At 45.4% G+C, this 20274-nt stretch overlaps 1 protein-coding gene across 2 annotated transcripts in view; it reads left to right on the forward strand.

Annotated features, from left to right (window-relative positions):
* The first annotated feature begins 5636 nt into the window (after positions 1 to 5636).
* Positions 5637 to 20274, forward strand: part of heatr5a (HEAT repeat containing 5a) — a 28046-nt gene continuing 13408 nt past the window's right edge. For both annotated transcript variants that reach the window (XM_021573975.3, XM_021573976.3), the window contains exons 1-18: positions 5637 to 5865; positions 6739 to 7025; positions 7647 to 7858; positions 8230 to 8338; positions 10269 to 10418; positions 12464 to 12635; positions 14413 to 14570; positions 14779 to 15028; positions 15455 to 15610; positions 16427 to 16677; positions 16883 to 16994; positions 17182 to 17334; positions 17482 to 17581; positions 18049 to 18158; positions 18723 to 18886; positions 19163 to 19326; positions 19649 to 19754; positions 20011 to 20201. In XM_021573975.3, coding sequence (XP_021429650.3) covers positions 6900 to 7025; positions 7647 to 7858; positions 8230 to 8338; positions 10269 to 10418; positions 12464 to 12635; positions 14413 to 14570; positions 14779 to 15028; positions 15455 to 15610; positions 16427 to 16677; positions 16883 to 16994; positions 17182 to 17334; positions 17482 to 17581; positions 18049 to 18158; positions 18723 to 18886; positions 19163 to 19326; positions 19649 to 19754; positions 20011 to 20201 — 2684 coding nt within the window. In that variant the 5' untranslated portion in view covers positions 5637 to 5865; positions 6739 to 6899. The remainder of the gene's footprint in view (positions 5866 to 6738; positions 7026 to 7646; positions 7859 to 8229; positions 8339 to 10268; positions 10419 to 12463; positions 12636 to 14412; positions 14571 to 14778; positions 15029 to 15454; positions 15611 to 16426; positions 16678 to 16882; positions 16995 to 17181; positions 17335 to 17481; positions 17582 to 18048; positions 18159 to 18722; positions 18887 to 19162; positions 19327 to 19648; positions 19755 to 20010; positions 20202 to 20274) is intronic.

Raw genomic sequence — 20274 nt, forward strand, 5'->3', positions numbered from 1 at the left:
AAAGACTTTCTTATCAACATTACCTTGGAGGCCAGCCTCCTCTAAAGCACCAAATAACGAGTAGGCTGCTACAACACAGGACCAAGCTTCCTTCTCCAAATATGAAGCATTAAAATCTACCCACCAATTTTGTTGTTTGTGGGGAAAAGCGGTCAGAAGATTTTGTAAGAGTTTCCTTATGGAAGGTAAATAATGATGAGAGAAAGATGATGATGGGAGAGAAGTAATTATTTGATAATAATTCAAAAGACACCCTCTGAACTGATAATCATCCCTGTCCAGATGGTGCTCCACACATCAATAAGAGGAATGTAATTCGTAAAGTTCTGCGTAACAGAAGTGTCAACAAACCCTGACTGCCTGCCATGACGAGGTTAATCACCTGAATGAGGAAAAAGTGCATGGAACTGCTGATGGGGCGCTTTTTCGAGGGCACCATGACAGGGGATGTCAACAACTGGATAGAAAACTGATGAGCTCTCAGCTTCACACCCCCTCCCGAAAAAGGCCAGGATGGAACCTCGCAATGAGTCAGAGGACATTGTATCTATCTTCAGAGATCATTGCAGAGCCAGAATCTTGCAGGTAGGGTGTTTTTGTTGTTATTGATCTGTGTGATCAATACAAAACGGATACGTAATTGTCTTTGGAGAAGCTTGCTCTATTTCTCCCTCTATTTTGTGTAGTCTGAGCCAAATCAATAACGAGTGACTTCTGTTCTCCTCAGCCCATACACTATGAGCAGTGATCATGATTATGATAGAGGTGGTGATGCAGATTTTAAAAATGTAATCTTTATTTTGACAGGGTGCCTGAACCTATTCCAGAATCTATCAACCAGCCTGTCAACGCACATGTTAATGGGAATTCTCTGGTAACAATGGTTGTAAAGCAGTGTCTGTATTTCCATCAATAGTTCAATGGTTTCATATTGAACATTCATTTTCTCCATGTATTCTGCGTACAAATTCAAGTTGGGATGGTGATCTATGTGTGCTTTATTACGAATGTGTTCCTACTGTGTATAACTATAACTCATATGTTCAATGGTCTCTCAACAATAGGGTACAGCATTCTATCACTTTGAAGTACAAAGGTCTGTAATGAAATTGTATAGATTGTTCATTGTACAGGTTGTTTCTGTTTTGTTTTAGAATAGTATTATTTGTTACAACAACTTTATTCCACAGCCATAACTGCTCTAGTTGAAGCATTGAGGGTAGAATGTGGGGTGGTGTCTTTGGAAAAAGTATTTAAGGCAAGAGTTATGTCAGGTACAGTGGGGCAACTAAAGTATTTAGTCAGCCACCAATTGTGCAAGTTCTCCCACTGAAAAAGATGAGAGAGGCCTGTAATTTTCATCATAGGGACACTTAAACTATGACAGACAAAATGAGAAAAAAAAATCTAGAAAATCACATTGTAGGATTTTTAATGAATTTATTTGCAAATTATGGTGGAAAATAAGTATTTGGTCAATAACAAAAGTTTATCTCAATACTTTGTTATATACCCTTTGTTGGCAATGACAGAGGTCAAACGTTTTCTGTAAGTCTTGTCCGGGGAAATTGTGTTATTCTGTTTACCAGTATTTTTATTTCACAAGTGTGTTATGGATTATTTATCTCATGATCACTGCAATAACAAAAGTTGTTTTGTTGGTTGATCACGATGTACTGTTGGGGCATTTAAGCCCTGAACGATGCCTGACAGGCAGTTCCGCCTCCCAGGCTGCGTGCCACCCCCAAGACCACAGCCAATTGCATGCAAAGAACAACACAGCTAACATGGTAAGTATTTTGAGCTAGCTAGTTATCTATGCTGGTTGTTAGCTTCAAAAACTGATATGTGTATGATTATAATGGAAACTTCATGTTATGTGGATAATATTTACATTTACAGTAGGTGAGCTTCATTCCTGACAGGCTGATCAGATTGTATAGCAGCCTCAGAGGCTGATAAGTCAGGATGCTGTCTTGTAGGCTGTTTCATAGGTAAAGCACCTTGCAGGCAGATTAGCTGTCAGCACTTCATAGGCTGATGCATGTCCTCTATTCCTGGCAGGCTGGGGGAGGGGGGGGGGGGGGGTCAATGTAAATAGTCTGGGTACCATTTGATTAGATGTTCAGGAGTCTTATGGCTGGACACCAAGGAACTTGAAGCTCTCAACCTATTCCACTGCAGTCCAGTCGATGAGAATGGGGTGTGCTCGGTCCTCTTCTTCCTGTAGTCCACAATCATCTCCTTTGTCTTGATCACATTGAGGGAGAGGTTGTTGTCCTTGCACCACATGGCCAGGTCTCTGACCACCTCCCTATAGGCTGTCTCGTCATTGTCGGTGATCAGGCCTACCACTGTTGAGTCAACGGTGAACTTAATGATGGTGTTTGAGTCGGGCCTGGCCGTGCAGTCATGAGCGCAGCCTGAGGGGCCCGTGTTGAGGATCAGTGTGGCGGATGTGTTGTTACCTACACTTACCACCTGGGGACGGCCCGTCAAGAAGTCCAGGATCCAGTTGCAGCTGGAGGTGTTTAGTCCCAGGGACCTTAGCTTATTGATGAGCTTTGAGGGCACTATGGTGTTGAACGCTGAGCTGTAGTCAATGAATAGCATTCTCACATAGTTGTTCCTTTTGTCCAGGTGGGAAAGGGCAGTGTGGAATGCAATAGAAATTGCATCATCTGTCGATCTGTTGGGGCGGTGTGCAAATTGGAGTGGGTCTAGGGTTTGACCAGCCTTTCATAGCACTTAATGGCTACATACGAGTGCTACGGGTTGGTCGTCATTTAGGCAGGTTACCTTAGTGTTCTTGGGCACTGGCACTATGGTGGTCTGCTTAAAACATGTTGGTATTACAAACTCGGACAGGGAGAGGTTGAAAATGTCAGTGAAGACACTTGCCAGTTGGTCAGCGCATGCTCACGGTACACGTCTGGTAATCCATCTGGCCCTGCGGCCTTGTGAATGTTGACCTGTTTAAAGGTCTTACTCACATCGACTGCGGAGAGCATGACCACACAATCTTCCGGAACAGCTGGTACTCTCATGCATGTTTCAGTGTTATTTGCCTTGAAGCGAGCATAGAAGTAGTTTAGATTGTCTGGTAGGTTTGTGTCACTGGGCAGCTCTAGGCTGTGCTTCCCTTTGTAGTCTGTAATGGTTTACAAGCCCTGCCACATCCGACGAGCGTCAGAGCCGTGTAGTACGATTAAATCTTAGGCCTGTATTGACGCTTTGCCTGTTTGATGGTTCGTCGGAGGGTATAGTGGGATTTCTTATAAGCTTCCGGGTTAGAGTCACTCTCCTCAAAAGCGGCAGCTCTAGCCTTTAGCTCAGCGCAGATGCTGCCTGTAATCCATGGCTTCTGGTTGGGGTATGTACGTACGGTCACTGTGGGGACGACGTCATCGATACACTTATTGATGAAGCCAATGACTGATGTGGTGTACTCCTCAATGCCATCGGAGGAATCCCGGAACATATTCCAGTCTGTGCTAGCAAAACAGTCCTGTAGCTTAGCATCTGCTTCATTTGACCACTTTTTCATTGATCGAATCACTGGTGCTTCCTGCTTTAATTTTTGCTTGTAAGCTGGAATCAGGAGGATAGAATTATGGTCAGATTTTCCAAATGGAGGGTGAGGGAGAGCTTTGTATGGGTCTGTGTGTGGAGTAAAGGTGGTCCAGAGTTTTTTTTCCTCTGGTTGCACATTTAACATGCTGACAGAAATTTGGTAGAACGGATTTAAGATTCCCTGCAATTAAAGTCCCCGGCTACTAGGAGCGCTGCCTCTGGGTGAGCTTTTTTCTTGTATGCATATGGTGGAATACAGCTCATACAATGCTGTCTTAGTGCCAGCCTCTGACTGTGGTGGTTTGTAAACAGCTATGAAAAACGCAGATGAAAACTCTCTAGGTAGGTAGTGTGTTCTACAGTTTATCATGAGATACTCTACCTCAGGCGAGCAACAGCTCGAGACTTCCTTAGATCTCTGCACCAGCTGTTGTTTACAAAAATACATTGTCTTCTACCCCTTGTCTTACCAGACGCCGCTGTGCTATCCTGCGGGTATAGTGTGTAACCAGCCAGCTGTATGAAGATAGTGTAGTTGTTCAGCCCCGAGTCCGGGAAGAATAAGATGTTACAGTTTTTAATGTCCCGTTGGTAGTTTAATCTTAATCTCTTAGCTGAAGGTAAGGGAGATTTAGCTTTCTAACATTCTAATTTATAAACTGATAATGAGCTCCAAACACAAATGAAAGCATGATGTTAGCATGAAATGTATCATCCCTTGGTGTAACAATCAATAAAAACGTATGCACTGATCCATCTGCCGCCTCAGCCATACTGTCAATCTAAAATCAATACTTCCACACTCCTATTTATAGAGTTTATATCTAGTGATCTTGACAATGTCTTGATCATGAGAAAATTATCTGGGATCTCGAAAAAACAAATGTTGTTATGTCTTGATCATGAGATAAATAAGTTATGATCTCAACATAACGAGGGATTTAAAAACATGTCCTCTCTGGATTTCCGTCGTTTTTTTTTGTTTGTTACTGGGTTGGATCAGAATATATACAGTCGTGGCCAAAAGTTTTGAGAATGACACAAATATGAATTTTCACAAAGTCTGCTGCCTCAGTTTGTATGATGTATGCATATACTCCAGATTGTTATGAAGAGTGATCAGATGAACTGCAATTAATTGCAAAGTCCCTCTTTGCCATGGGACAGACTGAGGGACAGATTGATATTCTGCAAAAGGTACAGGGATTGGACTGCTGAGGACTGGGGTAAAGTCATTTTCTCTGGTGAATCCCTTTTCAGATTGTTTGGGGAATCCGGAAAAAAAGCTTGTCCGGAGAAGACGAGGTGAGCGCTACCATCAGTCCTGTGTCAGGTCAACAGTAAAGCATCCTGAGACCTTTCATGTGTGGGGTTGCTTCTTAGCAAAGGGAGTGGGCTCACTCACAATTTTGCCTGAGAACACAGCCATGAATAAAGAATGGTACCAACACATCCGCTGAGAGCAACTTCTACCAACCATCCAGGAACAGTTTGGTGACAAACAATGCCTTTTCCAGCATGATGGAGCACCTTGCCATAAGGCAAAAGTGATAACTAAGTGGCTCGGGGAACAAAACATCGATTTTTTGGGGTCCATGGCCAGGAAACTCCCCAGACCTTAATCCCATTGAGAACTTTTGGTCAACCCTCAAGAGGCGGGTGGACAAACAAAAACCCACAAATTCCAAGTATTGATTATGCAAGAATGGGCTGCCATCAGTCAGGATGTGGCCCAGAAGTTAATTGACAGCATGCTCGGGCGGATTGCAGAGGTCTTGAAAAAGAAGGGTCAACACTGCAAATATTGACTCTGCATCAACTTCATGTAATTGTCAATAAAAGCCTTTGACACTTATGAAATGCTTGTAATTATAGTTCAGTATTCCATAGTAACATCTGACAAAAATATCTAAAGACACGGAAGCAGCAAACTTTGTAGAAATTAATATTTGTGTCATTCTGAAAACCTTTGGCCACGACTTTACAGTTTACCTCTGGTTATTTTGTCTACTTATTTCTTCCCAGGAACCTCAACCCTGTTTTTCACAGTCTGGTACAACCTGTGGCACAATTTGTTGAAGGAAATGGGTTGAAAGTGTCTGTATCGATGTATTATCCTGAAATGTCAACTTTGGCACTTCAATCGATGTTTCTGCGCTCGATTATTCCTAGTTGAAAAGCGGCAGATGTGTTCACTTCGCCAGTGTAGCTACAAATAAATATTATCTTGGATCGAAACATCAACATCTCACCCGAAGTTGCATCAAATACTTAGTTAAGTTTTCGCCACAGGTACAACTTTTACGTTTATCTTTATTTAGGATGGATTTACTGATAGATACGTTTGCGTGCCAACATTAACGTTAGCTAGCTAACGTCACTATGTTTTGCTAGCTGTGGTAAAGTTAACGTTAGCTTGCAGTGCTAGCTAACCTAATATAGGAATGCATATGTTAGCTAGCTAGTAGCAGCCTGTCTTTCTTTACAAACTAGCGAAGACTGCTCTGCCTGTAACTGGCAGTTAACTAGCGTTAGCCAGCTAACTTCGTTGGGAAAAGCTGGAGAATATGGCTGGCTAGTAACGTAAGTTATCTAGCTGGCTGGCTTGAATGTTACACAATTCGGCCGGATCTTGGCTAACGTTATTGCTGTATGTCCTGCTCTCTATTTGACATTGTGCTCACGATTTGACATCTGTTACATCTGTCATCAAAGCTAGTGCTAGCTAACTGAGTCATCAGGTCATAAGAAACGAGAAGTTGGAGTGAGGGGTAACGTTATTATTTGATTAGTAACTAGTCAGCATAGGTGTAAAATAGACGTGATTCCCCTCCCTGAATGAGCCTTCTCAATAGAATAATGTATGATGATCTAGCTAACAGCACACTCTGCACTGATCCTGTGGGATGACTGTCTGAATAATTCATTGCCTGTGCTGTTCCAGATAAACTTACACTTTTTCCACTCCTCGAAAAAAAACAAGGAAGAACCGTGCCCTTCACTTGACAGCCCTACTTTGCAGGAGATTAAGATTTGGCTATTTGTCAACGTCAATATAATTGTTCTGTTTGAGTGACCTGGTTGCTGTGCATTTTATCACGAGGAGTGTCCCCTTTCACATATATTGGAGTATGAACTCTGAGTCTCTTTACTGATGTCTTGCAGGTTTTCCAGGTCTTGATGGAACAGAGCAGTTTTTTCCCGCAGTGAGAGGGAAGAAGCCGTCCTTTTCTGTTTGTGGCTGAAGTTTGGAATTTGTCCGGCTCAGAGGGAGACAGAGACTGTGGCCTAGAGCGGCTGCAAGAGGAGGGGAAGGAGGGAGGAGAATGGAACGAGCCCACAGTTTGCTCCTGAACGAGGAGGCATGCAGCCAGTTGGGAGAACACCAGAGGGCTGAATTTGTCTTTGAGTGGCTGCGCTTCCTGAAGAAGCTGCTCCCTGCTGCAGACAGGGTGAGAGGAATAAGGAAAGGAGGAGACTAGGGGAGAGCCCAGTGGGTGTTTGCAGATAATGGCCTCCCCTGTGACAGACAGCGCTTGGTGCATTCCTAAGCAGAGTCAGATCAAAAGAGAGCCATTTGAACAGGCTGAGATTAGCCCAGTGCTTTTTCTGGGATCGTCTCTTTTAGCAGGATGCCAGTCAGTATGTCTTTCTAGGCGTGATTAAAGCAGTGAGTGCTGTAAAGGCTAAATCATGGTCTGCTCTGCTGGTTCTGTGTCATGAAGAAAAAAATGAACTACAGATGAAATGTTGATGTGATTTGTCTTGCCAGTAGCCACTATCATTTAGCAAATGGTATCCACGAGTTCCAGCTGATTCTGGGGAAGTAGATATAGGGTCTCAATGCTAATATAATATCCCGAAGTATCCCATTAAAAAACATCAGTTGCTCATCATACAAAAAAAGGGTTGCCTGAATGTGAGATCTGTTTTATGTCGTTACTGTCATCTATGTCATGTTGTCAATAAATGTTGATGGTTTCATGTTGACTTTAACTCAGTGCTCTTGAATGCAAGACAAATTCTTGTGAAAGGCCAAGTAAATGAACTGAACTGAGTGTATTTTCTCCCAGGTGGATGTGAAGAAGAACCAGAAGTGTCTGGTCGAACAGTTGACTGGGATTCTGATTGGTTCTCCGGGACCCCCGACCCGATGGCTCCTAGCCCACTGCCTGGCCCTGCTCTACAGAGTGGGAGACTCACTCACCTCCAGCCACACGGTGGACAGGTGCAATGACATCATCCGCAGCAAGGACGACTCACCCAGCTACCTGCCAACTCGACTGTAAGTACAGTAGATTGCGGCAGCTGAAATCCCCATCAGTTATAGAGGGGTGATGGTGCATATAAATTATCAGACTGATTACACATTAATGATTATAATGTTTGTTACTCATGGGGATACTTTAAAGCTTCTATGACATTCCATGTTTACATGGCTGTTGAAATCACTCTTGTTATGATTAACTACTGTTCACCGAAATGGCAAATTCATACAGTAGCATTACACTAGTATGTAATGAACTTCTTTAAAAAATAAAATAATAAAAAACCAAGACTTTGGATTACACAGTGTGTGCACTGTGCAGTCAAGAGGAATGGTATTTTCAACATCTGAAAGAACTTTGTAACTGATTTCCTTTTTTTTGTCTGTAGGGCAGCCATTGCCTGTCTGGGTGCCCTTTATGAACAGCTTGGCCGTTTGCTTGTCAACACATTTAAAGAGACTTTGGCAAATTTGTTGAAGGCCATAAAGTCTGCAGAGGTGAGTGTACAATTTAAAGGATCTGCAATGGTAATGCAAAAATGTATTGATATACCACTGTGCTAGCCAGTGGCAATATGAAGGCCGGTGTTTTATGTCTGAATAGCTGATAAACACTGACTATAAGAAAACATTAAGGACACCTTCCTAATATTGAGTTGCATCCCCCTTTTTGCCCTCAGAATAGCCTCAATTTGTCGGGGCAGGGACTCTTGAAGGTATCAAGCCTTCCACAGGGATGCTAGCCCATGTTGACTCCAATGCTTCCCACAGTTGTGTCAAGTTGGCTAGATGTCCTTTGGGTGGTGTACCATTCTTGATACACACGGGAAACTTTTGTGTGTAAAACCCAGCAGCGTTGCACTTGACACAAATCGGTGCGCCTGGAACCTACTACCATACCCTGTTCAAAAGCACTTAAATCTTTTGCCTTGCCCTTTCACCCTCTGAATGGCACACATACACAATCCATGTCTCAGTTATCTCAAGGCCTTTAAGGTCTCCTCCCCTTCATCTACACGGATTGAAGTGGATTCAAAAAGGGATCATATCTTTCACCTGGATTCACCTGGTCAGTCTATGTCATGGAAAGAGCAGGTGTTCTTAATGTTCAAATTGTATTGGTCGCATAGACATATTTAGCAGATGTTATTGCGGGTGTAGCTAAATGCTTGTGTTCCTAGCTCCAACAGTGCAGTAGTATCTAACAGTTCACAACAATACGCACTAATATAGAAGTAAAATAATGGAATTAAGAAATATCTAAATATTAGATTGAGCAATGTCTGAGTGGTGTTGACTAAAATACAGTAGAATAGCATACATTATATACATATGAGATGAGTAAAGTTGTGTGTAAACATTATTTAAACATTATTAATGTTACTAGTGTTCTGTTATTAAAGTGGTCAGGGATTCCAAGTAAATGTGTATATAGTACAGCAGCCTCTAAGGTGCAGGGTTGAGTAACCGGGTGGTAGCCGGCTAGTGATGGCTATTTAGCAGTCTGATGGGCTTGAGATAGAAGCTGTTTTTCAGTCTCGGTACCAGCTTTGATGCAACTGCACTGACTTCACCTTCTAGGAGATAGCGTAGTGAACCGGCCGTGTCTCAGGTGGTTGATGTCCTTAATTATCTTTTTGGCCTTCCTGTGAGGGTGCTGTAGGTGTCCTGGAGGGCAGGTAATTTGCCCCCAGTGATGCTTTGGGCAGACCGCACTACCCTTTGGAGAGCTCTGTGGTTGCGGGCGGTGCAGTTGCTGTACCAGGTGGTGATGGAGCCTGACAGAATGCCCTCAATTGTGCATCTGTAAATGTTTGAGGGTTTTAGGTGCCAAGCCACATTTCTTCAGCCTCCTGAGGTTGAAGAGGCGCTGTTGTAACTTCTCCACCACACTGTGTGGGTGGACCATTTCAGATTGTCAGTGTTGTGTACGCCGTGGAACTTCTCCACTGCGGCCCCGTCTATGTGGATAGGGGCTACCTTTGCTGTTTTCTGAAGTCCACGATCAGCTCCTTTGTTTTGTTGAGGTTGAGTGAGAGATTATTTTTCTGGATCCACTCTCCCATGGCCCTTACCTCCTCCCTGTAGGCTGTCTCGTCATTGTTGGTAATCAGGCCTACTACTGTTGTGTTGTCTGCAAACTTGATGATTGAGTTGGAGGCGTATGTGGCCACGCAGTCATGGGAGTATAGGAGGGGGTTGAGCACGCTATTCTTGTGGGGCCCCTATGTTGAGGTTTATGCCACTGAGCAGACACTTTTATTCAAAGTGACTTAAAGTACAGTGAGTGCCTAATATTTTCAGTATGTGTAGCATATGTAATCCCTGCGGGGATTGAACCCACAACCTTGGCATGGCTGTTGCCAAGCTCTTACCAATTGAGCCACACAGGACCACTGATGAATTGTGTTGTCTGTCCGTGCTCCAGTCCCAGGGCCGCTATGAGATCATGCTGAGCGTGGAGAAGATCCTGAGGGGCCTGGGGGTCAGCGCCGTGCCCTGTCACAGAGACATCTACAAGGCTACACGCGCCTGTCTCACCGACCGCTCCATGGCCGTGCGCTGTGCTGCCGCCAAGGTAGCTACTGCCTACCGCTTTCCTCCCTCCAGCTAAACTGCTGCTGCTCCAAACTCATGGAGAATACATAAACTGTATAGCCAGCTGATGGTGCTACCACGTTAAGCATATTACACATTGTTCTCATTCTACATTGTGTTAGGACATATGTCATTCAAACATGCATTCCTCCCTCCAACCATGGGGCATACACTGTATGGCTGGTGGCGCTATCAAGTTAGGCAATACATTACTGTCAGTTTATGTTCTTTTGGTCTCACTGAATCAACAAAGTTAAGACCATGGTCATTCAATTGAGCTTAATTTCACACTGATGCGTGTCTTTTTTTTGTTGATTTTTCATATACAGTTGAAGTTGGAAGTTTACATACACCTAAGCCAAATACATTTAAACTCAGTTTTTCACAATTCCTGACATTCAATTCTAGAAAAAATTCCCTGTCTTAGGTCAGTTAGGATCACCACTTTATTTTAAGAATGTGAAATGTCAGAATAATTAGTAGAGAGAATTAATTATTTCAGCTTTTATTTCTTTCATCACATTCCCAGTGGGTCAGAAGTTTACATACACTCAATTAGTATTTGGTAGCATTGCCTTTAAATTGTTTATCTTGGGTCAAATGTTTCGGGTTACCTTCCACAAGCTTTCCAAAATAAGTGGGGTGAATTTTGGCCCATTCCTCCTGACAGAGCTGGTGTAACTGAGTCAGGTTTGTAGGCCTCCTTGCTCGCACACACTTTTTCAGTTCTGCCAACAAAATGTCTATAGGATTGAGGTTAGGGCTTTGTGATGGCCACTCCAATACCTTGACTTTGTTGTCCTAAAGCCATTTTGCACAACCTTGGAAGTATGCTTGGAGTCATTGTCCATTTGGAAAACCCATTTGCGACTAAGCTTTAACTTCCTGACTGATGTCTTGAGATGTTGCTTCAATATATCCACATAATTTTCCTACCTCATGATGCCATCTATTTTGTGAAGTGCACCAGTCCCTCCTGCAGCAAAGCACCCCCAGAACATGATGCTGCCACCCCCGTGCTTCACGGTTGGGATGTTGTTCTTCGGCTTGCAAGCCTCACCCTTTTTCCTCCAAACATAACGATGGTCATTATGAACAAACAGTTCTATTTTTGTTTCATCAGATCGGAGGACATTTATCCAAAAAGTACAATATTTGTCCCCATGTGCAGTTGCAAACCATAGTCTGGCTTTTTTATGGTGGTTTTGGAGCAGTGGCTTCTTCCTTTCTGAGCGGCCTTTCAGGTTTTGTCAATATAGGACTCGTTTTACTGTGGATACAGATACTTTTGTACCTGTGTCCTCCAGCATCTTCACAAGGTCCTTTGCTGCTGTTCTGGGATTGACTTGCACTTTTCGCACTAAGGAGCGTTTATCTCTAGGAGACAGAACGCATCTCCTTCCTGAGCGGTATACCGGCTGCGTGGTCCCATGGTGTCTATACTTGCGTGCTATTGTTTGTACAGATGAACGTGGTACCTTCAGGCATTTGGAAATTGTTCCCAAGGATGAACCAGACTTGTGAAGGTCTACAATGTGTTTTCTGAGGTCTTGGCTGATTTCTTTGGATTTTTCCATGATGTCAAGCAAATAGGCACTGAGTTTTTTAGGTAGGCCTTGAAATACGTCAACAGGTACACCTCCAATTGACTCAAATGATGTCAATTAGCCTATCAAAAGCTTCTAAAGCCATGTAATAATTTTCTGGAATTTTCCTAGCTGTTTAAAGGCACAGTCAATTTAGTGTATGTAAACTTCTGACCCACTGGAATTGTGATACAATGAAAAATCTGTCTGTAAACAATAGTTGGAAAAATTATTTGTGTCATGCACAAAGTAGATGACCTAACCGACTTGCCAAAACTATAGTTTGTTAACAAGACATTTGTGGAGTGGTTGAAAAACAAGTTTTAATGACTCCAACCTAATTGTATGTAGACTTCCGACTTCAACTGTAGATAAGACGGTGTATGTAACATATTTGCCGTCCGTGTATGTTTCTAAATGTCTGTGTGATGTCTGGCAGTGTCTTCTGGAGCTGCAGAGAGAGGCTGTGTTTCTGTGGACTTCAGAGTTGGAGAACGTAGCCACGCTCTGCTTCAGGGCGTTTGAGAGCTCCAACTACGATGTGCGTGTGGCCATCTCCAAACTGCTGGGTACCCTGCTGGCCACAGCCTTAGAGCCCAAACAACCCACTGGTACAGTAGGCTACAATGGATGACAAGAGTTGGTAGAATCGCGATTGTTGAGGTTTTGGGATTAAACTGTCTGCTTTTAACTGTGTTTCTTACTTATGTGGGATTGTAGTGTGGGATTTAGAAGAAACTACACTGCTCAAAAAAATAAAGGGAACACTAAAATAACACATCCTAGATCTGAATGAATGAAATAGTCTTATGAAATACTACATAGTTGAATGTGCTGACAACAAAATCACACACAAATTATCAATGGAAATCAAATTTATCAACCCATGGAGGTCTGGATTTGGAGTCACACTCAATATTAAAGTGGAAAACCACACTACAGGCTGATCCAACTTTGATGTAATGTCCTTAAAACAAGTCAAAATGAGGCTCAGTAGTGTGTGTGGCCTCCACGTGCCTGTATGACCTCCCTACATCGCCTGGGCATGCTCCTGATGAGGTGGCGGATGTTCTCCTGAGGGATCTCCTCCCAGACCTGGACTAAAGCATCCGCCAACTCTTGGACAGTCTGTGGTGCAATGTGGCGTTGGTGGATGGAGCGAGACATGATGTCCCAGATGTGCTCAATTGGATTCAGGTCTGGGGAACGGGCGGGCCAGTCCATAGCATCAATGCCTTCCTTTTGCAGGAACTGCTGACACACTCCAGCCACATGAGGTCTAGCATTGTCTTGCATTAGGAGGAACCCAGGGCCAACCGCACCAGCATATGGTCTCTCAAGGGGTCTGAGGATCTCATCTCGGTACCTAATGGCAGTCAGGCTACCTCTGGCGAGCACATGGAGGGCTGTGTGGCCCCCCCAAAGAAATGCCACCCCACACCATGACTGACCCACCGCCAAACCGGTCATGCTGGAGGATGTTGCAGACAGCAGAATGTTCTCCACGGCGTCTCCAGACTGTCACGTCTGTCACATGTGCTCAGTGTGAACCTGCTTTCATCTGTGAAGAGCACAGGGCGCCAGTGGCGAATTTGCCACTCTTGGTGTTCTCTGGTAAATGAAAAACGTCCTGCACGGTGTTGGGCTGTAAGCACAACCCCTACCTGTGGAAGTCGGGCCCTCATACCACCCTCATGGAGTCTGTTTCTGACCTTTTGAGCAGACACATGCACTTTTCATGCCTGCTAGAGGTCATTTTGCAGGGCTCTAGCAGTGCTCCTCCTGCTCCTCCTTGCACAAAGGTGGAGGTAGCGGTCCTGCTGCTGGGTTGTTGCCCTCCTACGGCCTCCTCCACATCTCCTGATGTACTGGCCTGTCTCCTGGTAGCGCCTCCATGCTCTGGACACTACGCTGACAGACACAGCAAACCTTCCTACCACAACTTGCATTGATTTGTCATCCTGGATGAGCTGCACTACCTGAGCCACTTGTGTGGGTTGTAGACTCCGTCTCATGCTACCACTAGAATGAAAGCACCGCCAGCATTCAGAAGTGACCAAAACATCAGCCAGGAAGCATAGGAACTGACAATTGTCTGTGGTCACCACCTGCAGAACCACTCCTTTATTGGGGGTGTCTTGCTAATTGCCTATAAATTCCACCTGTTGTCTGTTCCATTTGCACAACAGCATGTCAAATTTATTGTCAGTCAGTGTTGCTTCCTTAGTGGACAGTTTGATTTCACAGAAGTGTGATTGACTTGGAGTTACATTGTGTTGTTTAAGTGTTCCCTTTATTTTTTTGAGCAGTGTATATTAAATAACATAGAATATAGTTGAAAATAAAACAATATTGACCCTTCTCTTCCTCTGCGTGTCTTCCTCCCAGCTCACAGACAGGGCTCCAGACGCAGCTCCTTGGAGGAGGTGATGGATCTGCTGACTGGGGGGTTCCTGCGTGGTGGGGCTGGCTTCCTCAGGGCCAGTGGAGACAAGCTCAAAGGGACCAGCTCTGTTAGCAAAGACATCCGCATCGGCATCACTCAGGTCAGCTCTCTCTGTCTCCATCCTACATGTTAGGCTATGAGTGTTTTTCTGACCACGTGGCCTGACTAGGAAACACTTGGCCCAGTAGGTTTTCCTGGTCCGGTCACATGGGTCAGGAAATTTCCTGGCTCTATACATGTGCTCATATGTATTGGGGCGCACTTACTCTTTTCTTTCTTGATTTTGAGTTTGTTCTTGTTCTGTCTAGTCGTGTGTGGTGTTTGTGTCGTGTCTGGGCGGCGTGTGGCTGGAGGCCAACTTCTCCGCCCTGCTGGTCCTGCTCATGGAGCTGGTGTCTCAAACACGGGCCACCCAGACTCCCGCAGACGCCGTGTGCTGCAGACGCTGCATCTCCTTCATCCTCAGGGCCACACTGGGATCTCTGCTGGGGGAGAAGGCCCAGATCGCTGCTGCCAAGGAGATCTGCCTGGCCATAGGCAAACAGAAGAGGGCCGTGGGTGAGGGGAAGCTTTAATAGACCATTACACATTGATAAGGATGGATTGCGGAAAGATGTTCTCAGAAATGTCACTTCTTGAATGGTACATAGGCTTTTCCCCAATTCGTCTTTCCTTTAGTTTTTTTATTTATTTATTTTTTGTCACGCCCTCTCCTTCGCTGTTTCTCAAAACGCATTGGACGAGAAGGCCAGAGTGGAGGGACCTCGGATCTTCTCCTCCAATGTGATGGGAGAAATAAGGGGAGGGTGCAAGGTATCTAGGAAAGGCGAATTGATGAAGTGCCAGTTTTGTTTGAGTGGTTAGAAGAATGATGATCTCATACAGGCCCGACGATGTCATTATGTGCATGTCAGCCTTTCAGATTGACAGTGGGGACTCCTGAAGTGCTTTTCCTTGGTGGTCATGGTCATCTTTTCCCTCCAGATGCGGCCATGTGTGATGGGAATGTGGAGACGCGGGTCACCACCACAGACGTAGCTGCCAGTCAGCATGTGTTGGTGTGTGCCCTGCTGGAGCTGGGTAGCCTGGTACAGGGCCTGGCCTCTACTGCTGCATCGCTACTTACTGACACCAGCACAGGTGGGGCCTGAACACACACACACACACACACACGCACAGAGACTTGTTCCCAGTCTCTTGTCTCTTCAGCTCTGTCCCCTGAGGAATCTGCGTTAAATGGTCGTATTATGGAAAAGCTGTGTGTGGTTTTTATGCCATGTGGGCAGTCTCTGTATTGCATGGGAGTGTTCAGTGGTCTATGAAGATGAGTTGGTGACAAAGAGAGTAGAGAGAGTGATAAGAGATGGGGGGGGGGGGGGGAGTTGGTGACAGCGAGGGGAGGGGAGAGAGTTGGTGACAGCGAGGGGGGGAGGGAGCGTGACAGAGAAAGAAGAGAGGGAGGGCAGAGAAACTGTGGAGGTGAGTAGGTCACAGCGCCTGGACTGCTGTGCTGACTCAGGACTCTGTGCTAAACAACATTAGTCTACATTTTCAACAACAAATATGTTTTATATAACCTTTATTTAACTAGGCAAGTCAGTCAGTTAAGAACAAATTCTTATTTACAATAGCGGCCTACCCCGGCTGGGCCAATTGTGTGGCACTCTATGGGACTCCCAATCATGGCCGGATGTGATGCAGCCGAACCAGGGACTGTAGTGACGCCTCTTGCACTGAGATGCAGTGCCTTAGACCACTGCGCCACTTGGGAGCCTTAATGAAGGTTCTATGACAGGATAAAAATAGACTAGTGGAACAGAGCCCGACGTCTTATTATATATTACCTACCAAGTTTCACAGACAAATGCTCAAGGCTCAATATACTGTGTGTGCCTGTCTGAGAGTAGTTTTGACACATTTTAACTTCTCTGCTTCTGTGGTATTCCTCCCTCCCAGCCCTGCTGGACACGGTGATCTCAGTTCTGCTCCACCCCAGTGTGTCAGCACGGTTAGCGGCTGCTTGGTGTCTACGCTGTGTGGCCGTGGCCCTGCCTTCCCAGGGGGCCGTGTTGTTGGACCGCTGTGCAGAGAGACTCAACGCCCTCAAGTCCTGCCCCGAGGCCGTGGCCGGGTACAGTTCCGCTATCGCCGCCCTGCTGGGGGCAGTGCAGCACTGCCCACTGGGCATCCCCCACACTAAAGGCAATGTAAGGACTGGGCTTCGTCTGGGTAACCTTGAGCTAGCAACAAATACACATAGGCCTGTTTATAGTCGAGGCCTTGTATGCACACTATTTGTGATTTATGTCTGTTTAATGGCTCTTCCATAGTTCAGTCAGATGCTCCACTAAATCAGTGGGAGCGGATGTAATAGTACAGGTATCTAAACGATAAGTGACCCTCTGTTCCCAGGTGGTGATGGGTCTGGCCGAGGACCTGCTCCGTTCAGCCACTCAGAACAGCCGCATCTCCATCCAACGCACACAGGCTGGCTGGCTGCTGCTCTCCTCCCTCAATACCCTAGGTATGTCCATCCACCCTCTGCTGATGTGTTTGCTGGACCAATGGAAATAAATGGCCTCATTTTAAAAAAAACTGGTGTTTTTATTCGGCAGCTAGGCATCTTCAGATCTGGGACTTTCTCACACCTTGCCAACTACTGCTGTCTTTGTGTGCAATGAATGTGAATGAAGGTTGATTAACGTCTGTAGGTCCAGCGGTGGTAGAGCACCACCTCCCCAGGATGCTGGTGCTGTGGAGGTGTGCCTTCCCTCCCTCCATCAGAGACCTGGACATGGAGCTCCGCCGTGGGGACCACTTCACCTGGCAGGTCACCCTGGAGGGCCGCGCCGGGGCGCTGTGTGGTGAGATGCGCACTCTTCTATACTCACCGTTCATTGAACACAAGCCGGGTTGTTTCAGTTGAATGCTTATGTTAGTTTAAGTTTTAACTTTCACCTCTAGGTCGATCTGATGTCTCCTAATGTTGATATGCTGTTGTTTTGTCCCAGCCATGAAGAGCCTGGTGATTCACTGCAGAGATCTCCTGACTGATGATGTCATAGGTCGTCTCCTGACCCCCCTGGCCTGTGCTGTGGCTCTGCTCACCAAGTGAGTCACACCAAGTTCTCACACCAGACCTCTGTCACAGGCCATGTTCCATTGTTCGTATTCGTACACCTAAGTATGCTAAAAATAATTCTGCACAAAACTTGTTTCCATATGAGGTGGTATGCTAATGTGGATGGATATTTGACCAGAGAGACTTTAAACCTCATCACTGATGAAGACGGCCACTTAGTTCTGGCCCGAAGGATACCACTAGCGCTAAAAGTACCTCCGTGTTAGATGATCAATATCCAAGAACATTTCTGGTGCGTTGCCAAGTCCCCACTTAACAGTTCACTGTTCAAGGACACAGTCAGCCAAACTGCTTCTCTCATTCCTTCTGAGTGCGGATTGTGTACTGTGTTATTTCTAACCAAACTGAAAAAACAAGAGTATACTTGACTTGAGACTGTTTAATAAGCTGCCTTTTTTGGGGTGGGGGCTGAAACCTATATGCTTGTGTATTGCAGGGTGCCTACTCTGATCAAATCCTATGGCAACCTGATTAAAAACACCTCAGTAGTCTTCAGACTGAGGGTCTATGAGATCCTGGCTCTGTTGCCCCCAAAGACATACGAAGGTGAGAGCTCTTTTCAATGCTACTCTCTGTGACTGCAAGTCATAGACGCTTATACATTGGAAGACTAGCCCTTTGGTGGTTTAAAGGAGATCCTAATAAACATAATGGCCTTTATTTGACCCCCCCCCCCCCTCTCCCCATTTGTTTTGTACCCTGCTGCTACTCGCTGTTTATTATCTATGCATAATCACTTTACCCCTACCTACATGTACAAATTACCTTGACTAACCCGTACCCCTGCACATTGACTCGGTACCGGTACCCCCTGTTTTTGTTATTTTATTGTTAATTTTTATTTTTTACTTTTGTTTATTTAGTAAGTACTTTTTTGAAGTCTTTCTTGAACTGCATTGTTGGTTAAGGTCTTAACCTGTTTGAGGTTAATTGATTTGATATCACTTACCTTAACCCCAGATCTCTCTTCTGTTCCCCCTTCCACACAGAGTTTGACAACATTCTTGTCTATGTAAATTGGCATTGTGCTCTTGATGTTGACATCAAGGCTGTGGTATTGATTGCTAACCCCAGATATGTTACCCTGATGTCTCCCATCCATCCACACAGAGAGTTTTGGCATCGTGCTGAAGCAGCTGGTGACAGACATCACTGGGCCAGAGAACGTGGTGTGTTCAGAGCTGACGTTACTACCACCCCTCTGTCACAGTGATGACCTGGCACTACTGGGCCCCGCTCTGCAGGACATGGACCAGCACTACATAGAAGAGCAGGTCTGTCAGAGACCGAAGGGAGTTGTAACCATATCATCACAAATACAACTAATGTATTGGATCTCTCTCACACTCAATCACTTGGTGCTGTGAAACCGTAGAGATTGTGTGCATCTGTGAAGGAGGACAAACAAACCTTTAGGATTGAGATGCAGCCGTTCAAACGTAGTGCTCTCTGTGTGCGTAGAGAAAGACGTGTGTGTGTGTGTGTGTGTGTGTGTGTGTGTGTGTGTGTGGAGACCTAGGTGTGTGACCTTGCTGTGTTGTCTGTTGCAGTTACAGAGGAGCAGTGTTGGGGGAGGGACCCTGGAGTACGACCCCTTCACCATCTGTGTGAAATGCCAGGATGTTCCCGCCCCCCTACCCCCACCTGCTGCCCTAACCACCGCTGCCGTACAGCTCTTTGGAGTCATTTTTCCCCACATCATCGTCCCACTGAGGTACACACACTCACTCACTATGTCTTACTCTACTTGTGAGGACTTTTAACGGACCAACAATTGATTTCCATTCAAAATCCTATTTTCCCTAATCCTAACATTAACTCCTAATTCTAACCCTAAACCTAACAAGTGAGGACTGGCAAAATGTCCTCACTTCTCAATTTGAGTTGGTTTACTATTCTTGTGAGGACTTCTGGTACTCACAAGTACAGTATAGTAAAACTTAGTACACCCACTCTACTTTGACACAGACATGCCAACTGCCTAAGTTTCTTACTATGTGGCTCTGTGCTTCATCGCCTGTCTCTCCTTGTTGCAGGACACAGATTCTGGAACAGTTCACAGAGTCTCTGAAGCAGTTGAAGGGTGTTCGTCAGCAGACTGTCCAGACTCATGTGACTGCCGCCCTCTGCAGTGTCCTGAAGGTATACACTCAGAGTCTGAACTCTGACATATTGGTAGCCCCGGTAGCCTTGCCTTTGGATTACCAACCTATATGATTGAATGTTTTGTTTTTTGTCTACAGACGTTGTCAATAGGTGAATGATAATGCTTTTCTTTTTCACACAATTTCATCAATGATGCAACAAGTGCAATTTCCTTTTTTATGACAAACTACGTGATTACAATTTGTGGATATCCCCACAGTTGTTAACCCCTCTCTCATTTCTCTGTGTACAGCACCTAGGCTCCAGTCGGGTAGGTTTGGGTCCAGAAGAGGTTCGGAAGCCAGCTCTGGGTCTGTTGGTGGGGGCTCTGGAGAGCTCGAACCCCCTGCTGCGCTGCATGGCTGCTGAGGGACTGTCTCGCTTGGTACAGGTGGTCAACGACCCTGCATTCACCGTCTCCATGACCCTGGTCAGCTTCGACAAGTGAGTGGTCAACCCCCAATCCCATTCCACACACACCGTAGGCTACATACCTCTTGGTATGCAGGGGTCAGCT

Source organism: Oncorhynchus mykiss, chromosome 19 (assembly GCF_057628025.1).
Source record: "Oncorhynchus mykiss isolate SJ-2025 chromosome 19, ASM5762802v1, whole genome shotgun sequence".
In the NCBI taxonomy this organism is placed as follows: Eukaryota; Metazoa; Chordata; class Actinopteri; order Salmoniformes; family Salmonidae; genus Oncorhynchus; species Oncorhynchus mykiss.